Source organism: Osmerus mordax, chromosome 2, assembly GCF_038355195.1.
Source record: "Osmerus mordax isolate fOsmMor3 chromosome 2, fOsmMor3.pri, whole genome shotgun sequence".
In the NCBI taxonomy this organism is placed as follows: domain Eukaryota; kingdom Metazoa; phylum Chordata; class Actinopteri; order Osmeriformes; family Osmeridae; genus Osmerus; species Osmerus mordax.
Window position 1 is genome coordinate 9,093,173 of NC_090051.1, and position 23,286 is coordinate 9,116,458.

The 23,286-nt window shown below is 40.1% G+C and overlaps 2 protein-coding genes across 4 annotated transcripts in view; one reads left to right on the plus strand and one right to left on the minus strand.

The window, feature by feature from the left end:
* Positions 1-14,559, minus strand: part of pms1 (PMS1 homolog 1, mismatch repair system component) — a 68,419-nt gene extending 53,860 nt beyond the window's left edge. For 2 of the 3 annotated variants that reach the window (XM_067228684.1, XM_067228711.1), the window contains exon 1: positions 14,429-14,559. The gene's annotated coding sequence lies outside the window, so the exon portion shown is untranslated. Of the gene's footprint in view, positions 1-9,526; positions 9,538-14,428 lie in introns of those variants that run through there. The other variant, XM_067228692.1, reaches the window with a different exon arrangement.
* Positions 14,560-14,643: 84 nt separating this feature from the next.
* ormdl1 (ORMDL sphingolipid biosynthesis regulator 1) lies at positions 14,644-22,637 on the plus strand. Its single transcript, XM_067228932.1, is given in 4 exon segments — positions 14,644-14,717; positions 15,908-16,088; positions 21,473-21,624; positions 21,908-22,637. Coding segments are annotated over 3 exon segments (462 nt in total). The 5' UTR covers positions 14,644-14,717; positions 15,908-15,914; the 3' UTR covers positions 22,044-22,637.
* The last annotated feature ends 649 nt before the right edge of the window (positions 22,638-23,286 follow it).

A 23,286-nucleotide genomic window follows, 5' to 3' on the forward strand; every position in this document is an offset into this window, starting at 1 on the left:
ATACTATGCATAGCTGAGTATGAACAATTCCAAGTGGTGAAACAAGGCAATTGCATCGTGAACACGGGAACTATATAGGCCTATAAGATTGAAATCAATAATGAAAGCATTTTGCAAGGATTTCCATGAAATAAAATTAAAAAATCATGAAATATTGTAATGATATAGCCTAATTGAACACCATAAGGGGAGTTGTTAATATTGTCGAATTGATGTAATGTAGTGTAATGTTACAATATGCTTGTGGACCACTATAAAAGACAGTCAATTAACACGGAATATCTAAGAGAAGATGGCAGATCTAGCTGTGTTGGAAGATTTAGCACACGCCGCATTTCGCCGAGAGCGCATTTTCAGAGACAGATATGACTTCTTTGCAGAAAGTAACGAGTGGCTCATTAGTAGATACCGTTTCCCTAAACCCATTTTAGTGGAATTATGCGAGGATCTAAAACCAACTCTACAAAGACCAACAAGGAGAACGAATGCCATTCCAGTGCACATTCAGGTGCTATCCACCTTGGGTATCTTGGCGACGGGCACTTTTCAGCGTGAGCTTGCTGATCGGTCTGGCATCTCACAACCCTCCATCAGCCTAACGATGCCTGCTGTTTTAAATGCAATAATCAGTAGATCCCGTCAGTACATACTTTTCCCATATACAGTAGCACAACAGGTAGAAGTCAAACAAGGCTTCTTTGCGGTCGACGGCTTCCCAAACACAATTGGAGTGGTGGACTGCACCCACATTGCAATTAAAGCACCATCCCTGAACGAGTTCAATTACGTGAACAGAAAAGGCTTCCATTCAATTAACGTGCAAATCATCTCGGATGCGCAAAAGAACTTGTTGAATGTGGTGGCGAGATGGCCGGGGGGAACGCACGACTCATTCATTTTGCAGAACAGCAACATTGGCCTTCGCTTAGAGGAGGGAGCTGTTCAGGATGGATGGCTTATTGGTATGTATTGCCCAGGCATCAAGTACTTGCCATTAGTGTATTCTATTTACCTATTGGTTTCCCTGTAGGAGACAGAAGTTATCCATTGAAACCGTGGCTGATGACTCCTTTGACCAATCCTGTGACGGCACAGGAGAGAGCCTATAATGCTGCACACAGTCGCACAAGGTCGATCGTGGAGCGCACAATAGGAACTCTGAAAGGCCGGTGGCTCTGTTTGTCATCTGCTGGGGGTGCTTTGCAGTATACACCGGAAAAGGCTTGCAACATAGTCATGGCCTGTTGTGTACTACATAACATGGCCATCAAGCATGGCATTCCACTTGTTCAGGAAGACCAACCTGAAAAAACGATGCCAGACGCACCACCTTTCCAACCTCCAAATGCCTTGGCAGTTCAAAGGAGGATGGAGATTATTCAACGTTTTCGAGTAAGTACCTCCCCAAGAAGAGAACAGCCCACATGCCTTCAGCTCATTTATTTAACATTTGACTGGCACAGTTAACCAGTTGTTGTAGGGATTTGTTAATGTCATTGAGTGCAGTGCAGATGCCAGTTAATTTCTCATTTATATCTTTGATGGAGTTGATGATTTCGTCTTGTTTCTGTAGGACTGAGTCTGTCAGGACCCTTGGTTCACGGCTTGATGTGGCGCGGGAGCGTGGTGCCTCACTGTGGGTCGCAGCGGGGGAATAATTGCCTCTCCCAGGATGACTCCGGAACTGTCTCCACTCACTGCAATTTATGGAATTATTTGATTACTGCATCAGAGCAGATTATAATTTCCTGTCAAATAAAGTGGTGACCACAATATTGACAACACTGTTGAAAATCAAATTATTCTACTTGCCTTCAACCTGACCACGAGTAGACACCGGTGAATTGGACACGGTAGGACCTGCGACTAGGTCACTGTCTCCACCTGACACAATTCCAGACAGCGATGTTTCTCCAATAATTGCTGCAATTCTTAATTGCATGGGAGAAACGCTCATCTCAACTTGTCCACCTCCAGTTGCAGCAATGTCTCGCCTGTGTGCGGCTACGGCCTTTTTTGCACTTGATTTTAAATCAAACCACTTTTTTTTTTATATCTGCCAATGAGCGCCTCTGAGAAGATGCTGCGTTAACAGCAATCGCTACCTTTTCCCAAAGCATATTCTTTTTTTTGGTGGTCAAAACACCGCTTAGTGTTCCAAATAAAACTTTGTGGTTGCACTCAACCTCCGACACTAAAACCTCAATTTCGTTTTGCTTTGCGTGTGTGCTTTCTTTTCATTCTCCATTTTCATTACCAATTTCTAGTTGAACTTGTTAGCTCCCTTTTTATTGATGGTGATTCAACTAATTTAGATAATATGGGGCGTTTCGTATGCAAATGCTTGTGTTCGTGCACAAGTTTATAGACTAAGAACAGGTGAGATTTATCAAGGATAATCTCCTTGAAGTGTGCGGACGGCGTTCGTACGAATGTTTGATAAATCGCACCTTCAACTGTTCGTGGGAATATTCCAAACCTCCACGTAAGAACAATTTCTACGCACGCTTGATAAATGAGGCCCCAGGAAATTTTGGCACAAAACCTTCAGGCTTCCGTTAGAAAGATGAAGAGGAAGTTAACCTTTCAGCACGACAACAACCCAAAGCACACATCCAAATCCACAAAAGCATGGCTTCACCAGAAGAACATTAACGTTTTGGAATGGCACAGCCAGAGCCCAGACCTGAATCCAATTGAACATATGTGGGGTGATCTGAAGAGGGCTGTGCACAGAAGATGTCCTCACAATCTTGACCGATTTGGAGCGCTTTTGCAAAGAAGAGTGGGCAAATATTGCCAAGTCAAGATGTGCCATGCTAATGGTCTCCTACCCAAAAAGACTGAGTGCTGTAAAAAAAATCAAAAGGTTCTTCAACAAAGTATTAGTTTAAGGGTGTGCACACTTATGCAACCAGGTTATTGTAATAAAAAAATCTAAAAGATTTCAGTTTGTTTTTCAATTGAATTGTTCACGTTATAGGTCACATTAAAAAGGTGGAAAAAGTTCTGACATGATTTATCTTTGTCTCATTTTTTTACATCACAAAAACCTGCCATTTTAACAGGGGTGTGTAGACTTTGTATATCCATTCTAGTACTAATGTCTCCGCTCAAAAAATGAAAATAATTTGGTATCTTGCGCACATTATCAGGAAGTTGGTGACTGCTAAATATGCTAAACCATCGACGAGCCTAGTCGATTGTTTGCAGTGCCGTGGCAAACTCCTCTGTAGCATCTATGTGGAAAGACAACAATGTTCATTTTAAGATTGTGTTATTAGCTCGTCAAAACAGTAAAAGCCTACTATGTTTTGATAGCTCACCATCAAGTTGCCTACAATGTCTCCTTTATAATGTCCAAGTGGCATTCATTATGCGTGACAATATTGTGCTGTTGTAACTAATTTGTTTTTGCTGTAACTTGTTTTGTATAAGTTGTGCCGACCAGGGGCCTGTACTAAAGGCTTATATATGCTTCTGACACATGGGAACGCCCTCTTCTCCGAGGAACGCCCTCTACGAGCTCTCCGTCAGCCCTCGGAGAGCCCCGGAGAGCTCGACGTGCACTTCCTGAATTTTCTAACTATCCGTCGTGAGCGACGGAGAGCTACGGAGACCCCTTGGCTGTGATTGGTCAGTATTAAGAATCGCTTGCGTCAGGGGCGGGGTTGCCGGGATAAACAGGACGAACAGAATCATTTGACCGCCATTGCTGTAAGTTTTCACAATTCATATTTCAGCTAAACAGTTCATGTAAATCAGCATCTGAATTAAAATGTGACGAGAAATGGGCAGTGTAGTTGCTGAAAATGTGCGTATTGTATTGATGAAACCGCTAATTTGTAAATTTGCTCCGACTTCTCGATAACCTAGGTAAATAAACACTCCACGACGATTTACAAAAAAACGTTGCGCCACCTACTCTTCTGGCGGTGAATTGTTTTCAGCACCCACAGCCTACGGAGAACCATAAACGCAGTCTATCCGTCCGTATCCGTGCGTATCCGTGCACCCGCCCATCCGTAAACGGAGACGCAGAAGCATATTGCGGCCTTCAGAAGCAGAATTTGGGGTTAGCAAGGTAACTTCATGTTTAACCCTGGGTTTTCAGTGTCACAACAGTGGTTCACTTCTTATCAGGGTAAATCATCATGGTACCTTATGCTCCACACCTAACCTGCTCTGGGGCAGGCCATGTTCGAGATAACAGATCATCACCTCTGAAAGCATCGCCTACTGACTAATCATTCTCTTGGAAATGTCATCATCCGTTTATGAGAGAGTGTGATAGTTGAGCATTTTAGTAATATTATTTAATTAAAATTAGGTCTCAGGAGACTGAGGAAGTAGCCTATATTGAAATGGTTTTCTTGGTTTTAGTAATGTGTATTTGGCGTTCAACTAGAAAGTGCATTTCCTGCAGAAAATGTGTTGGAATGCTGAAAGCCGAAATTATTATTTTTTAATTGCTGAAAATACAGAAATGAGAAAATACCCGCAAGCTGTGTGAGTCACACCAAAGAGGCAGTGTGGAAACTGAACTGCATCATCTAACAATACTAAGAGCTGAAATACAATGCGGGAGAAGCTGAAAGCTGAACTGTTAAACTGTAGAAGTAGTAGATTTATCGTTTTAGTAGCTGAAATTATAGTGCTCTTAGTCTTTTAATGAGGCGAGTTGACTGAATAGCTGTCTTGTGACGCTGTCAGGCCAAATAGTGTCCTAGGGCCAAATAGCGTCCTACCTGACGTCACAATTCCGTTCCGATGCAAGGACTCGTCCGTCGCTATGCCGACCTTAAATTCCTGACATATCTACGCGTTGCTATACTATGCTATACTGGTTACTAGGTACGAAGTTTTGTATTTAGGCTTCTTTAACCCTTGTGCTGCCTTCAGGTCACCTGACCCAAAGGTTCATAACAAACCATTGTTGTGTTTACCCAATTTTACCCAATACAAAAACAAATACAAATAATTTTCTTTTAACCTTCGCAATGTGGGGGGTCTGACACAGCCCAACGGTTAAAAGAAAATTCTTAACTCTGTTTTTGTATGCGGTAAAGTTGTCGCAATACGACGGTGGGTCACAATGACTGATGGGTCAGAATGATACATAACCCGAAGATAACATAAAAAACAGTTTAAACCAGTTTATTCTACTCTACGATTTAAAGTTTTTACTCCTTCGATAGCTAGTGCTAGCTAGCTAGTTGTTTTCGTCAAAAAAATAAAACTTATTTAGGCAACACATATAGTATTCTACCTGCGCGCATTGCTGTCTCGGGAATATCGAAAGAGTGAAAACTTTAAATCGTAATTATTAATTAATTAATAAGCGCCTTCAAATCTTCAGCTATTAAAACCGTTCAGCTACCAAAGAATTCTGCAGTTTCAGGCTATGACTGCTATATTTTTTCAGCTTTGTACCTCTTATGCTTGAATTATATAAATCAATATTCATAATATTTTTAACATGGTTTTCCTATTGAGTTGTTTTTCAAATCCTCTCAATCCTCTTAAACTTCTTCAACTTTCAAATCCTTCTTCTTCCTCAATGTTTCAGCTAGAGCCACCATTTAAACTTTAAAATGTTGACAAAACCCTACCCAATTTTTTTAAACATTCAGCTTTTTGATATCTATTCAACTTTTTTCAATATCACTGATTATGTTTCATGACTTTTTCAAACCGTTTCTGAGATTTACATGGGTGTGTATGTGAGAGCCTAGAGTGCTGACTGAAACGCTTAGAGTGGAGGGGAGCTTCGAAATCAGTTTCAAAAAGTATTTCTAGTTTGCCAGCATTGCCACAATTTTCACTCTTCATGCTTAATTTTTGGATCAATAGATGTGTGTTGTGTTGGTCGTAGACAGTTGTCTGTGGAATCCAACAGACGTACACATTTGTTCCGAGCCCCACGAAAGCGAGACAAAGTCCAACTCTCGCCCCATAGAGACCAATGCAAATCTGGTGACACATTTCTCAGAGAAAGAAGAAGTTACACGTTTTTGAAACTGCCGGTAGAGTCGTATTTCTGACCGCACAGACATATAAAGGATATCTCTGGTTTCGGCAAAGTCTTGGGTCTCGGAAAATATCCTTATTTTTTGGATTGGACGTATAGTTTGACGTCTAGGTTAACTTGTTTGAGGTGGATTCTAGCTACATTTCTGTTATTCGCTCTGCCCTCAGCGAGTTAGCAATCATAGCTGCACCATCACCGTAGCAACCAAACAGACATGCGCCACTCAGTCTCTTACACAGGTGATTGGTATTAGCTGTTTAATGGAGTCACAAGACAGAGCTATTCAGTCAACTCGTCTCATTAAAAGACTAAGAGCACTATAATTTCAGCTACTAAAACGAATATTCTACTTCTACAGTTTAACAGTTCAGCTTTCAGCTTCTCCCGCATTGTATTTCAGCTCTTAGCGTTGTTAGATGATGCATTTCAGTTTCCACATTGCCTCTTTTGTGTGACTCACACATTTTTGAAATTCATTTCAGCTTGCGGGTATTTTCTCATTTCGGTATTTTCAGCAATTAAAAAATAATAATTTCAGCTTTCAGCATTCCAACGCATTTTCTGCAGGAAATGCACTTTCTAGTTCCATTTAGAACATACTTTATGAGTGGAAGGTCTCTAAGTAGCCTAACCTTATTGCTTAGGGGAAATAGGACGAATATTACATTAGCTATTACATTAGCTATTAGACTATTACATTAACCTGCTCTGGAATATAACCTGAAATATAGGGTTAGGGTGAGAACTTTGTCGGACAGACCTGCCCCACTGCTAAAAAAAAATCCTAGAGGAAACACTGGTACTTGGAACATCGGCAACACAAAAGCAGGGAGCATAGAAATGCCGACATAAGATTAAAGCTTCTGGGGGAAAACCGCATCAACCAAATTTGCCTACCTGGTGATTAATAAAGAGTTATTATCTGTATCTTGTTTCTCCTTTTTATAAACAGAGGGTTTTGTTGTGTAAAATGTTCCCATGCCCGCAGTGATTAGATGCATAATTCCATTTTCTTCAAAATGTAAAAAAAAAAAAAAATCCTTTGTGTTGTAATACAATCGATAGGCTATACAGTATTATGATATTATAATTACTACTTAGAGCTATGGAAGATGACGATAAACTTCAGATGCATTACGTTACCCTAGTTGGTAAATGGTAAATTTACAATGGGTTGCTAGTCGGCTTATTGCTACAAACAACACACCATAGTTATTTTATATATTTTTTCTCCTGTCCTCCCTAATTTATTTTGGTCACCAGCCACCACTGGTGTTCACTACTAACAGTTATTATTAGCAATGCTAACTTATCCTGCCTGTATCTAGCATTGGTAGAATGTGTGATTTAGTTTACTGGCAATGGGGCTAACGTTATTTCATGTTCCTGACTGTGTTTCATTCAAATAAATAACCTGTGTTGTCATGTAAATCTACAATTCAAGATGCATGTTTGTCCAGATCTATTTTTCAGCAAGATAGCTAGAGCTAACTGAAGCTGAGTTGAATCTCGATAGTTTGTTTGCTAAGCTGTAGTGCTAACGTTACCCAAGTCGAACCTGTTTGCTTTGACAACAGAAGTGGAAACAACTAACGTAATCATTTCAAATGATATCTAGTCAATCTGTTGAAAACAGATTGACTAGATGTTGTGTAGACACAATAGATTTATTTGTTTTTATTTCAAGTCTCCATCTTCGATGTTCCAGTGAGTGCTGTTGGCCGTGTTGCGGCTTTGCTCTGCAGCTTCACTTGTTGTAAACCAACCAATCAGCGCGCAGCTCTACCATAAAAGGAGAAAACTCCCGGGATAATTTCAAAGGAAGCATCAGAGGGCATAGAACAGCACCCGGGCCATTTTCAGCCCAACCAATGTTACATACCCTATTCGGAGACCTTAAGGAACAGTGTGAAATACCCCCAAAAAACAGTCAATGACCCCTTTAACATTTAAACGTTGCTTATTTCCACACAAAAAGGATGGAGGGGAGGGGGGTGTAAGGGACAGTCTGGGGGGGGGGGGGAGGAGATCAGTCGTGAGCGTGGACTTCCACGCTGGTGGATGGTATTCAGATGTATGAGGATGGAGCTAATCCATTTGCCTCAGAATCTAAGAAGAATGTCGACTCGAGTGGATGTGACTAGTTTTTTTAGGCTGCTCACAAAACTATGGCAAAATAATAGAATACTGGATTTGATGCTTTTCAAGCAGGACCAGTCTTTGTATGTCCATCAGAACTCGACACCAATTGGAAAGCACAAGTAGGCCACTATCCAGGGGCGGTTTTAGCTTGTATGGCTCCCTGGGCAAACAACCTGCATTCACTGTTGACGCCCATAACTGAGGTCAAATAAAGCCTAGACAAGGCCCTGTCAGGATTGGGCTAAGCCCCGAATGTTAACAACGTCTACACCCCCAGTGCAGACTGGTTTTAGATTATTCTAAAGATTTCGCACAAACCTGAAAGAAATGCAACCATATGTCTGTAAAACTGTAGGCCTCACAGTATTATGAATGAATTGTGCTTTATTTGGTAGCATTTCGTAGTGTGTCAGATTTTACTTATTGCGTTACTGTACAAAGTTAGAGGTGCCCTATTTCAGTGTTTTTCAAAGTCTGGTACAAGATCAACTTGTACCAGAATGATGGGAAGAGAAGAGTATGGAGAAGGGAAGGAGCTGCTCATGATCCAAAGCATACCACCTAATCAGTGAAGCATGGTGGAGGTAGTGTTATGGCGTGGGCATGTATGGCTGCCAATGGAACTGGTTCCCTTGTATTTATCGATGATGTGACTGCTGACAAAAGCAGTAGGATGAATTCTGAAGTGTTTCGGGCAATATTATCTGCTCAGATTCAGCCAAATGCTTCAGAACTCATAGGACGGCGCTTCACAGTGCAGATGGACAATGACCCGAAGCATACTGCGAAAGCAACCAAAGCGTTTTTTAAGGCAAAGAAGTGGAATGTTCTGCAATGGCCAAGTCAATCACCTGACCTAAATCCAATTGAGCATGCATTTCACTTGCTAAAGACAAAACTGAAGGGAAAATGCCCCAAGAAACAAGCAGGAACTGAAGACAGTTGCAGTAGAGGCCTGGCAGAGCATCACCAGGGATGAAACCCAGCGTCTGGTGATGTCTATGGGTTCCAGACTTCAGGCTGTCATTGACTGCAAAGGATTTGCAACCAAGTATTAAAAGTGACAATTAGATTTATGATTATGTTAGTTTGTCCAATTATTTTTGGTCCCTTAAAAAGGGGGGGGGGCACATATCAAATGTGTTGTAATTCCTACACCGTTCACCTGATTTGGATGTAAATACCCTGAAATTAAAGCTGAAAGTCTGCACTTAAAGCACATCTTGATTATTTCATTTCAAATCCATTGTGGTGGTATACAGAGCCAAAATGATGAAAATTGTGTCAATGTCCAAATATTTATGGACCTAACTGTATATATATTGGTAATGACCCTATCACTACGTGACTTACCTCAGATCTTGACGAATCACGTAAAGGCAAGCAGTCGGCACACCCTATCAGAAGTTCGCTTCTCCACGGACGCTAGTTCGAAAAAGATGTCTGATGCCTGCGTAAGTGCGTAACAGATTTTTCACTGCTGAAAACCTAGAAACAAAAAAAGTGTGTCGAGTTTCGGAGTTTGTAAGTCGTTATGTATGGAAGCAAATCGTTACCAAAATTCAAATGCAAATGAATTTCCAGAAATGCATTTGCATTTTAAGAATGTGGCTGCATTATTTGACTCTGAAATTAGTAATCAATCATCCTATTTGCATTTAAATTTTCTTCTTCAAGAGTGCTCAATCTTTCACTTAATTAAAATGAAAAAGAAATAGACATTTGAGATTTCATTTTCAAAACATGCCCCAGCAAATACATACCAAAATTCAATATGAAATGTAAAATTAGAAAATTTAAATGCATTTCCAGAAATGCATTTTCATTTTAAGAACGTGGCTGCAAAATCGTGACCACAATTCAAATTCAAATGCATTTCCAGAAATGCATTTTCATTTTAAGAACGTGGCTGTAAAATCGTGACCACAATTCAAATTCAAATGCATTTGCAGAAATGCTAAATGAACGAAAAAGCATTCTGAGCGGCGCAGCAGAGTGACGTCAGTAGCCGCTCTTCTTCAGCTCCCTGCTGACCGAGCTACCCATCTTGTTCGGTAGGGAGCGGTGTGCACATCTGCATTGCATTACATTGCAAATGTGCCGGGAAATTGATTGAATTGCCGGGTCTTAAGAGGACGCATCACAGACTGAGCAACTTGATGTCAAACAATGACTAAAACAGTGGCAGAGCTACTATTAATGTGTAAATCTGTGACGGCAGAGTATGCAGTCAAGCTCTCTATGACTTGTTCTACTCGGTCACGGGCATCAGACTCAGATATATTATTAGATTCTACCTGTTCAGCTAATTCTAACAGTGTTTGCACAATTTGAGGGAGCGCCATGGTCTGTGATGCGTCCTCTAAAGCAGCGGTCCCCAACCTTTTTTGCGCCACGGACCGCTTTCATGTAAGACATATTTTCACGGACCGGCAGGACGGACTGGGAGGAAAGATAGGCCCTGGACAGCTGCGCTGCTAATGCATGCACATTCTGGGTTTGATGTGATCCTAGTTAGTGACTTCCACACCTAATGCGAGCGCGCAGAGCGCGCGAGAAAAATAGTTTAGCTGATTTGAGCGAAAAATAGTTTTTGGAGTTTTATGTAAAATAAACAGCCGTTTTTTCAATTGACCCATCTTTAAGTTTCTTAGCCTGGTTTTCCATCGTTATATTGTTACTAGCTAGCTTTCGATGTGTCAGTCCCACTGTTGTGTGTGACTATAAGCTACGACAGTGACACCCGAAGTGCGTTCCTTATATCGAGTTCAGGCCTATTCCATAATTTTGTTTGATTGCTGTCACGGCAGAAAATCCCGCTTGATGTTGGAAATGGAAGCAGGGTTTTCAGTGCTTTAGTGGCGATCTCAGGATAGCCTTCATCCAAAACACCGATAGAGTTGTTGTCTCAAACAGGCTTCATTGAGTGGTAACTATCACTTGTCATGTGTCAAGAGGAAGATACGCGCATGATACCGTTCAATAAAGCCCACAAACTTGCTAGAAAATGAGTTAACACACGTCTTTGCAGAGCTTTTTTGCTCAGGGGAAAAGGCCCGCGGAGAAGGAGAGAATCAGGTCATTTTTCAGAATAAAACGTCTTTCAGACTCTGATAATCAATTAAAAGGAAATAATGTTATTAATTCTTTTTTGTGCGGCCCGGTACAAAATGACCCACGGACCGGTACCGGTCCACGGACCGGTGGGCACCGGTTGGGGAACGCTGCTCTAAAGACCCGGCAATTCAATCAATTTCCCGGCACATTAATGCAATGCAGATGTGCACACCGCTCCCTACCGAACAAGATGGGTAGCTCGGTCAGCAGGGAGCTGAAGAAGAGCGGCTACTGACGTCACTCTGCTGCGCCGCTCAGAATGCTTTTTCGTTCATTTTGCATTTCTGCAAATGCATTTGAATTTGAATTGTGGTCACGATTTTACAGCCACGTTCTTAAAATGAAAATGCATTTCTGGAAATGCATTTGAATTTGAATTGTGGTCACGATTTTGCAGCCACGTTCTTAAAATGAAAATGCATTTCTGGAAATGCATTTGGATTTGAATTGTGGTCACGATTTTGCAGCCACGTTCTTGAAAATGCAAATGCAAATGCATTTCTGGAAATGCATTTGAATTTGAATTGTGGTTAATTTTCAAATTTTACATTTCAAATTTAATTTTGGTATCTATTTGCTGGGGCATGTTTTGAAAATGTAATCTCAAATGTCTATTTCTTTTTCATTTTAATTAAGTGAAAGATTGAGCACTCTTGAAGAAGAAAATTAAAATGCAAATAGGATGATTGATTACTAATTTCATTTATGAGTCAAATAATGCAGCCACATTCTTAAAATGCAAATGCATTTCTGGAAATGCATTTGCATTTGAATTTTGGTAACGATTTGCTTCCATAGTTATGTTAGCCTGGCTTCAGAAAGGTACTTAAAGAATGCGTGTGCCAGAGCCAGACACATCAACAGAGGTCCAAGTCCAACCAGAAACATCGGGTACGAATCATGAGATTCAAACTTAAATAAATACATACACATGCATGGCCGCGGGAACTAGGGGTGCTGCAGCACCCCCTGACAGCACGAGAATTAAAAATGATATGACTTGAAAATCCACCACCGCGGCACAGCCCCACAGTAGAGGACTGGCCATCGGGAGCACCGAGACAAGAATAATGATGGAAAACCAGGCTAAGAAACGTAAGGGTGGGGCTGAAAAATTGAGACAAAAAGACATCACCTTCACTAGACAAGGTTTTACCAATGAAAAAACGGCTATGTTTATTTTACATAAAGCTTTATTTTGCGCTCAAATAAAAGCCCAACATTTTTATTAACGAAAATTAACTAAGTGTGGAAGTACCTATCGTTCTTTCCGAACTAGCATCACATCCAACACAGACTGTGCATGCATTAGCAGGGCAGTTGTAGTGGCGTATATTATTACTACATTTACATTTAGTCATTTAGCAGACGCTCTTATCCAGAGCGACTTACAGTAAGTACAGGGACATTCCCCCCGAGGCAAGTAGGGTGAAGTGCCTTGCCCATTACTGATGACAATTAGAACAAATTATTCTGTTACATTTACATTTAGTCATTTAGCAGACGCTCTTATCCAGAGCGACTTACAGTAAGTACAGGGACATTCCCCCCCCCGAGGCAAGTAGGGTGAAGTGCCTTGCCCAAGGACACAACGTCAATTGACACGGCCAAGAATCGAACTGGCAACCTTCAGATTACTAGCCCGACTCCCTCACCGCTCAGCCATCTGACTCTGACTCTGTTAAAACATGAACAAATAAATAATAACGATAGGGAAATTGTAGCCTATATTTGCAAACACCCCATTTCATATAATTTGGGTTGCGATGGTTTGTCATTTTGAAAATGTGGGTTGCCGAAAAAAAAGTTTGAAAAACACTGCCCTATTTGATAGATTCCCCCGTTCCCCCTTCCTCAGGCTTCCAGTGGGGAGACCAGAGGCCAACATATCCCCGCCCCCCTCCCCATCTCGTACTTTTGAGTGGGAGACAAGCAGGCAGCCTGCCTAGCTCCCAAACTAGAGTCAGGGAGCCCACTCCGACCAATTGAATTTACCCCATTGATGTTTTTGGGTGCGGGTGCCCTGTGCCGCCCCCGGCAAGATGCCGCCCTGGGTGGCTGCCCATGTCGCCTATGCCTAAATCCGCCACTGCCACTATCCATTTCTAGAGCTTGTTTGTGGGAGCAGAGAGAGACTTTTGTCATTGCCTCATTTTTTTAAACTCTTTTTAACCTAATCACCTTGTTTTGTACCTGGCTAATGCATGCACACTGTCAATAAAATGCTTGCATTTGCCATTCTGCACAGATCCAAGTTATCAACCAGTGTGTCAGAATAATGGCCTTGTACTGAGCCCGAATCTCGATTAACCCCCTCCCTCGATTTATCCTAGTTACTCATAATCTTTGATTTCCTGCCAAAGCAAATTCCTTGTCTGTGCAAACTTTCATGGCGAATAAATCCCTTTCTGATTCTGATTTAATGTATCTTTCTCAAAAGATTGCTATCAACATTGCATGTTGCAGATGTTGAAAACACCCGTTTTGTGTCTTACAAGAGGTACTTCCTCACACCTTACGTGTCCTAGCTGTCACCATCACTGTAGTTATACTGGTGTCTGTCTAGTGTGTAATTTAAAGTAATGAAGACAGTCGTATTTGTTTACTCAGCTAACTAATAAGGCATATTTGAGACTACACAACACAGATGTTGGATGGTCGTTTAAAGCCATACGATGACGTTTCGGAATTCCCAGTTTGGGACACAACAAAAATCTATCAAAGCTTTTCACGTTCAGCGACGATTTATTTTTTCATGTTTAATGTTTTAGCATAAAAAATCACGGAAATAGCATTTGGGTCGAATCAAAACTTCAAAAATCGCATAAATTGGCACTAATATATATTTTACCATTATTGTAGTTAAACCTATGTAATCCCGTAATTTCCCCCATTAATAATAAATAAACCTGCATTTCAGGAAAACGCTCGCACGTGTTTGTCCTCATGGTGTAGCGAAAAAGTAGGCTAGGTTACCCTAAAATTAAACAGGCAGAGGCATTTTGCGAGAGGAGAACTTCAAAATCTGACTAGAGCTACCAGTACGGAGTTGTTTAAATCACAAAAGAAAAACTAATTTAAATGTTCTATATGTCCAACCTACTGGTGTGGGCTTGTAAGATAAAGTGCAATACTCACGTTTCCGTAATTAGTTACCTCTAGCACTATTGAATGGTGACCTCGCTGAGCTAACACTTAGCGCCAACATGTGAACAACAGAAACAGCTACGCTGTAAATGTGCGCTTTTGCTTGATGACACATAACAAAGTGATTGGCCGAACAAAATACGTTGCTCGTATATCCTCCAAAGAGAAAAGCCTAGCCTACATTGCTTATACCTAGCTCTAGCTGCACGACCAACTTCCTCGTAGACTTAAAGAGAGTGCCTGCTACTGTAGCTACGTGTAAAAACATTCACAAAGCCAGGTATTTATTTTGCAAGCTAACACTAGCTCAGCTAAATGTAGTAAGTCATGTATTTTAGCTGTAACAAATGTTACATTACTATCTGTCTACCTATGTTGTAACCCAGTAGCCAACCAAAAACTGCTCAGCAAGTGTCTAAATAATAATTCAACCGCGAACATAGGCACAGTTTCCCATACATCATTAAGCCTAGTCCTAGACTAAAAACATTTTCAATGGAAATTTTGATTGAATCTTTCTCATTATGTCTGGGAAACTGGGCCATAGATTTAGACTGGTTAGCAAGCTAGGTACTGTAGCTAGTTTAGCTATAATACCAAGGTAGCCTAACTAGGCTAGTAGTACTAATGGCGGTGTTTAGCAGCTTTCAATAGTCCTAACATTATAGTGTTAACACAACATTTCTAGCTAGTTAGCTAGTCACGGTTTTTACTTCCTACATAGTCGCTAGACAGCAAACATAGCCTGCTAGCAAGCGTTAAACTACATCTTCAGCTCCCTGGCTTAGTTTGTTATCGATATCATGTGAAAGATTAGATACTTGGGAGAAAATTTGCTCTGGCCAAGGACAATTTAATTGAGGTCCCATTACGGCATTTGACTTGGCGCACCTGTAAAAAAAATTTTTTAAAGCACGCGCTATTCCACAATAGCCTGTGCGTATTAATAGAACTAGTAGGCTAGTATATTACAACATACTTCTAAAAGATATTATAAGATATTCACACTTCTGAAGCATACTCATTGCATGTAGCACATGCATTTTGACGATAGAAAACATTTGACAGAATTTCACTTTCAATGAGTCCTTTTTTTTAATGTGTTTGTCCCGACCCGAATAATCTGCAAGTGTGTAAAATTTCAATTCAACACGTTTTTTTAAGAGTGCCAAAAGTATTGCCACAAATGAACATCACTAAACTCTTGGTGGTATATCCTCTCATAAATGTTGGGTCATGGTTTAACATTGTGCTTTATATTATATTTGACAATATACTGCATTTGGTTTTGCATGAATCTGGAAATTGAGTGAGGTATGTACCAGGTTCACTGTCATTATGTGAAAATGTACTATATGCATGCAGGCTTTGACCCTTCTCAAGTCATTGGGATGAGCAGCCGGCTATGACCCTGTGTACACATGCAGCAAGTACATTTTGGTAACACAGTCCTTATTCTTCTCTTTACAGAATAAAAATGAATGTTGGCGTAGCTCACAGTGAGGTGAATCCAAACACCCGTGTCGTGAACAGTAGAGGGATATGGCTGACCTATGCCCTTGGAGTTGGAATGCTACACATTGTGCTTTTGAGCATCCCCTTTTTCAGTGTATCTGTGGTGTGAACTCTCACAAATATCATACACAATTTTGTAAGTTACGTTGTTTTATTACACTGTGACAGGACATTTTCCAGTGGAAATATTTGAATTATATAAAAAATATATTAAAAACTAAGTCTTGAAAAAGGTGTATATTAATATTAAAGACAAGGAAGACATAAGTACTCTCCTTAATGAGCTTTTTTAATCTTTAAACTCTCATCACAACAAACATATTTCACCTTAAAGTGAAAGCAACCATTTCTGCAAGCACTATACAATATTATGCTTACTATTACAAACATAATGGATGTGGACTCTGTTTAGGCTAATTTAATTCCAAAGAATGTACCTAGCTGTATGCCATTATTTTATGGAAGCAAATTGTGACCAAAATTAAAATGCATTTGCAGAAATGCATTTTCATTTTAAGAATGTGCCTGCATTATTTGACTCATAAATGAAATTAGTAATAAATCATCCTATTTGCATTTTCTTCTTCAAGACTGCACATTTTATGCCATAATCAAAAAGAAAACAGAGCGGATATTGCTTTTTCGTTTTCGTGTTCTGCCCGCAAAGAACTGCCCATAATTCGAAAACGAAAAAGCATTCTGAGCGGCGCAGCAGAGTGACATCAGTAGCCGCTCTTCTTCAGCTCCCTGCTGACCGAGCTACCCATCTTGTTCGGTAAAGGCCTATAGACAAGTTTACGCGCCAAATCCCAGGGGGCCGCCATAACTCTACACAAATGCATTTCATTTCCGTCGGAAGTGGTTTGCAAAGCGTCTGCCGGTGTAAACACAGCGATGTTGATGCTAGCTTGGGATCACGGTTCTACTACTTTGACATACTTGTCATTTGACATTTACTACTGGATAAGTTGCCAACGTCGTCGCCATACTTTTAAGTACATTTTAGAGTAGATTTATAGTTATAAAGCTTTTGCCAGTCCATCATTTTGTAGCTTTTAACATGGAGCAAAGGCAATGTCAGAAGATGACTTTAGTCGGTGATTCATTAGAACATTTGTTGTCTAGCTCTTCAATCTCTCAGCAAAATGTAGGCTAATTATTTGGCTAAAGGATGCCACACGTATCAGACAGAAGTTGTTCTATAAATTCGTAGCCCGACATTAAAAACATTTATAGTCGGTTGACTGATCGCGTTGTTGTACCCAGTCAAAGGAATAAACACACAGGAACATCATGAAAATTCAATGGTCTTGCCAGTTATCCTGGCAAAACATGTAGCATAATGTTCTTTATTTATTGCCAGGACACGGTCCAAGTAGCCTAGGTATACATAACATTGAAAGCTAATTCGTTTGGAATTTCTAGGCAATTGATGTTACATGTTGATGTTCAGCCTATTCAATTTAACAACTTAAGAAGGACAAGACAGGCAGTACACTGTTATCCTTATTTAACCCTTGTGCTGCCTTCGGGTCACATGACCCAAAGGTTCATAACGAACCATCGTTGTGTTTACCCAATTTTACCCAATAAAAAAACAAATACAAATAATTTTATTTTAACCTTTGCAATGTGGGGGTCTGAGACAGCCCAACGGTTAAAAGAAAATGCTTCACTTTGTTTTTGTATGCGGTAAAGTTGTCGCAATACGACGGTGGGTCACAATGACTGATGGGTCAGAATGACCCGAAGATAACACAAGGGTTAAGTGGCTTGTCACTGCCTGAAGTGCCTACATATCTACAGTTAGGTCCATAAGTATTTGGACATTGACACAATTTTCATCATTTTGGCTCTGTATACCACCACAATGGATTTGAAATGAAACAATCAAGATGTGCTTTAAGTGCAGACTTTCAGCTTTAATTTCAGGGTATTTACATCCAAATCAGGTGAACGTTGTAGGAATTACAACACATTTTATATGTGGCCTCCCCCTTTTTAAGGGACCAAAAATAATTGGACAAACTAACATAATCATAAATCTAATTGTCACTTTTAATACTTGGTTGCAAATCCTTTGCAGTCAATGACAGCCTGAAGTCTGGAACCCATAGACATCACCAGATGCTGGGTTTCGTCCCTGGTGATGCTCTGCCAGGCCTCTACTGCAGCTGTCTTCAGTTCCTGCTTGTTCTTGGGGCATTTCCCCTTCAGTTTTGTCTTTAGCAAGTGAAATGCATGCTCAATTGGATTTAGGTCAGGTGATTGACTTGGCCATTGCAGAACATTCCACTTCTTTGCCTTAAAAAACGCTTTGGTTGCTTTCGCAGTATGCTTCGGGTCATTGTCCATCTGCACTGTCCTGCACTCCTATGAGTTCTGAAGCATTTGGCTGAATCTGAGCAGATAATATTGCCCGAAACACTTCAGAATTCATCCTACTGCTTTTGTCAGCAGTCACATCATCGATAAATACAAGGGAACCAGTTCCATTGGCAGCCATACATGCCCACGCCATAACACTACCTCCACCATGCTTCACTGATGAGGTGGTATGCTTTGGATCGTGAGCAGTTCCTTCCCTTCTCCATACTCTTCTCTTCCCATCATTCTGGTACAAGTTGATCTTGGTCTCATCTGTCCATAGGATGTTGTTCCAGAACTGTACAGGCTCTTGTAGATGTTTTTTGGCAAACTCTAATCTGGTCTTCCTGTTTTTGAGACTCACCAATGGTTTACATCTTGTGGTGAACCCTCTGTATTTACTCTGGTGAAGTCTTCTCTTAATTGTTGACTTTGACACAGATACGCCTACCTCCTGGAGAGTGTTCTTGATCTGGCCAACTGTTGTGAAGGGGTTTTTCTTCACCAGGGAAAGAATTCTTCTGTCATCCACCACAGTTGTTTTCCGTGGTCTTCCGGGTCTTTTGGTGTTGCTGAGCTCACCAGTGCGTTCTTTCTTTTTAAGAATGTACCAAACAGTTGATTTGGCCACACCTAATGTTTTTGCTATCTCTCTGATAGGTTTGTTTTGATTTTTCAGCCTAACGATGGCTTGCTTCACTGATGGTGACAGCTCTTTGGACTTCATATTGAGAGTTGACAGCAACAGATTCCAAACACAAATACCATACTTGAAATGAAATCTAGACCTTTTATCTGCTCCTTGTCAATGAAATAACGAACTCCCTTTATGAGGGAATAACATACACCTGGCCATGGAACAACTGAGCAGCCAATTACTTTTGGTCCCTTAACCCTCGTGCTGCCTTCGGGTCACATGACCCAAAGGTTCATAACGAACCATCGTTGTGTTTACCCAATTTTACCCAATACAAAAACTAATAAAAATAATTTCCTTTTAACCATTCCAATGTGGGGGGTCTGAGACAGCCCGACAGTTAAAAGAAAATGCTTCACTTTGTTTTTGTATGAGGTAAATTTGTCGCAATACGACGGTGGGTCACAATGACTGATGGGTCAGAATGACCCGAAGATAACACAAGGGTTAAAAAGGGGGGTCCACATATAAAATGTATTGTAATTCCTACACCGTTCACCTGATTTGGATGTAAATACCCTGAAATTAAAGCTGAAAGTTTGCACTTAAAGCAGATCTTGATTGTTTCATTTGAAATCCATTGTGGTGGTATACAGAGCCAAAATGATGAAAATTGTGTCAATGTCCAAATACTTATGGACCTAACTGTATCTATTCTTCCTATGAACCCGGTTATGAGTGCTTTAAACAAGCACCGGTTGGCTACACACCTCATGCCGGGCTTTTACAGATGTGTGTATTGGCACTTTGAAAGGTTTGAATTATTATATCCACATATCAATGTATAATTATTGAATCCACTGCAACAATAGGACAAAGGAACACCAACAAAATGTGAATAGCCTACAAACAATAAGCATACTACTGTAGTATAACTGTAACAGGCTAGAGGCGATTCCAGGTTTTAAAACTGGTGGTCGTAGCACTCTATCTAACCACTCGTTCAGGTGCTTTCTCAAGTGTTTGCAACCAACTACCGCACACGTCGTTCCCGAACCACTTTTCTTCATGTTGTAAATTGTATATCCTCTTTGTCACTGTGATATCAGTGCTTTGTCGGCACAACGGAGCTAGCTAGCAAAACAAACCCAGCCCACCAGAACGGAAGTGAATTGCATCGAAGGGAGGAGTTTAGGAAGTAGAGCGGAAACGGCTCATAAACTTGTCTATATATGCTTCTGCGTTTTTCGAAAAACAGACACATGGGAACTCCCTCTTCTCCGAGCTCTCTGTCAGCCCTCGGAGAGCCCCGGAGAGCTCGACGTGCACCTCCTGAATTTTCTAACTATCCGTCGTGAGCGACGGAGAGCTACGGAGACCCCTTTGGCTGTGATTGGTCAGTATTAAGAACCGCTTGCGTCAGGACGAACAGAATCCTTTGACCGCCATTGCTGTAAGTTTTTACAATTCATATTTCAGCTAAACAGTACATGTAAATCAGCATCTGAATTAAAATGTGACGAAAAATGGGCAGTGTAGTTGCTGAAAATGTGCTTATTTTATTGATGAAACGGCTAACCGCCCCTTACCGAACAAGATGGGTAGCTCGGTCAGCATGGAGCTGAAGAAGATCGGCTACTGACGTCACTCTGCTGCGCCACTCAGAATGCTTTTTCGTTTTCGAATTATGGGCAGTTCTTTGCGGGCAGAACACGAAAACGAAAAAGCAATGTCCGCTCTGTTTTCTTTTTGATTATGGCATAAAATGTGCAGTCTTGAAGAAGAAAGTGCAAATATAATAATAATTGATTAATAATTTCATTTATGAGTCAAATAATGCAGCCACATTCTTAAAATGAAAAATGCATTTCTGCAAATGCATTTTAATTTTCAAATTTTACATTTCAAATTGAATTGTGGTATCTATTTGCTGGGGCATGTTTTGAAAATTAAATCTCAAATGTCTATTTCTTTTTTATTTTAATTAAGTGAAAGATTGAGCACTCTTGAAGAAGAAAATTAAAATGCAAATAGGATGATTGAACCAATGTAGAAATGGTGTATTTGCCTATGCAAATGTCACACCAGCCTTAGATAATATTTGAAATTGAGCATACTATTAACATACTGGCATCATGGCTGGTTTATCTTTAATAAACAAATAAGGTGATTATATTAAGCCCAGCAGGAAAAACTATTGTTTTCAACTTCTTTTGTTTAACATTTTATACATATTGTGATGTATAGGTATTAATGCAAATTTGTGAAAAGACCGATCTCATCCAAGATTTCAAGGCCAAATTTGACATATTAGTGGAATGTGAATTCAAAGTAATTTAGATTATGTCACTGCACCCTTTAGAGAGGAAAGCATGAGTAATTAAAAATATTCTTCAATGAACCGGTGTGTTGCAGTTATTTATCTGCCAACCATTTCTGCATCTATTTGAAATTAAGTTGAAGTTAGGGATTCATATGGACTCTACTTGGCCTAATTTCCAATGTCTTTCTTGTAGGGGATGTACATCTTCATGCATGCTGTAAAAGGCACTCCATTTGAGACCCCAGACCAAGGCAAAGCCAGACTACTTACACATTGGGAGCACCTAGACTACGGCATGCAGTTTACATCATCCAGAAAATTCTTCACAATCTCCCCAATTATATTGTAGGTAGCCTGCCATGCAGAGTGCTCACACTTTAACCCATCTTTAAAAAATCTAATTGTGCTCAGTGGTTGTAATAGTATCGCAAAATCCAATAGAGAAGGTTTATATGAGCATAGTTAAGAAGTGGCTTAATAAATCTCCCTGATGAACTGTCCTTAGACATTCCCCCAACTTTGCCTGTCTTTCTGTAACCAAATATTTACATGCACAAATTATGTTATGAAAATGGTTTAACATTAAGATTTTTCTTTTAATAATTGATAACTGTTATTTCATCCTCAGATATTTCCTAGCAAGTTTCTACACAAAGTACGATACGACACACTTTGTCATAAACACTGCCTCACTTTTAAGTGTACTGATCCCCAAACTGCCACAACTACATGGAGTGCGAATATTTGGGATCAACAAGTATTAAGTGTTGAGGGCAGTAATGTGACTCATCTACAATGTAATTGCCACATGACAACAATAGTTTACCCTTTGTCCTACAGAAGTGGAAACTAAAAAGTTGTGTATGGTATGTATTGTCAACCCATGTTCAGGTTGGCTCAAGTGGGAATCATGAGAATGCTGTGCATTACTAATTTAAGTTTAAAAAAAGTTTAATTCAGGTTTGCAAAGACCTGGGCTGGCCCAGGTTGCAGAGTTGAACATGTTTTTCTTCCAATTAGTTTTGAATAAATTCTCATTGAGAGACTTACTCTCTAATCTCAGACTGTAAGTCTCTCAACGTGACAGACTTACTTCTGTCATCATTTCTATCCATAAAAAAGTCATGTTTTTAAAGATAATTTGTTTATAAATGTTGGGCCCTATGGCTTTTTATTCATTGAAACTCATAGTGTCTTAGTACTGAAATACCATTGACTAACTGAAAGAGAAATCTCTATTTGCATGGTTTCCCTGTATGAATTATATCTCATTACTAAAATCAAATGGGGCTGGCTTTTCAGTGTGTATATTTTTTTGTGTAAACAGTGATGTCCTGATTCTTGTATGTGAAAGTGAAACTGATAAATGTCAAATGAATGTGCTGGTATTTGCTGATATTCTTGAAAAGCATATGTCTCTTATGCTACTACACAGTACAGTAAATCTGGCTGTGTCTGAGAATTGTTATTAGACCATATATTTGGCATGGCATCCATGCATATGCAGCCACATTCATCACTTGAAAAATATGTAGTCCTATGGCTAAATATGTGTGGCGGCCTGCGGAACCCGTCGAGCCATAAAAGATCGAAAATCGTTTTCTGTCAAAATTGAGATTTTTGATGTTTTGTATAGTTAACACCCTAAACTTCATTGTAATGTATATAAAGTATTTGATTACATATGAAAAACAGTTCATTTCAACGGTTTTTGGATATGTCAGCTAGCAAGATTTTCAAGCCATGTCAAATCAAATACTCAGTTTGCCTGCTCTTTTGAGTGCTACAGCAGCCCCAAACAACTGGTCAATGACGTCAGGCTGTTGAACTTTAAAATAACTTGCTGAGAAGTTATTAATGTAGCCTATACTTAAACTGACATTCACAACGTGATTACGAACAAAAGGATTTCCTTTCCATATTCGCCACAGAATTAGAATTAAACGGAGTGGAATTTTTAAATGCAGTTTTCTCCCTTATCACTTTTTGACACAGGTCAACTTTATA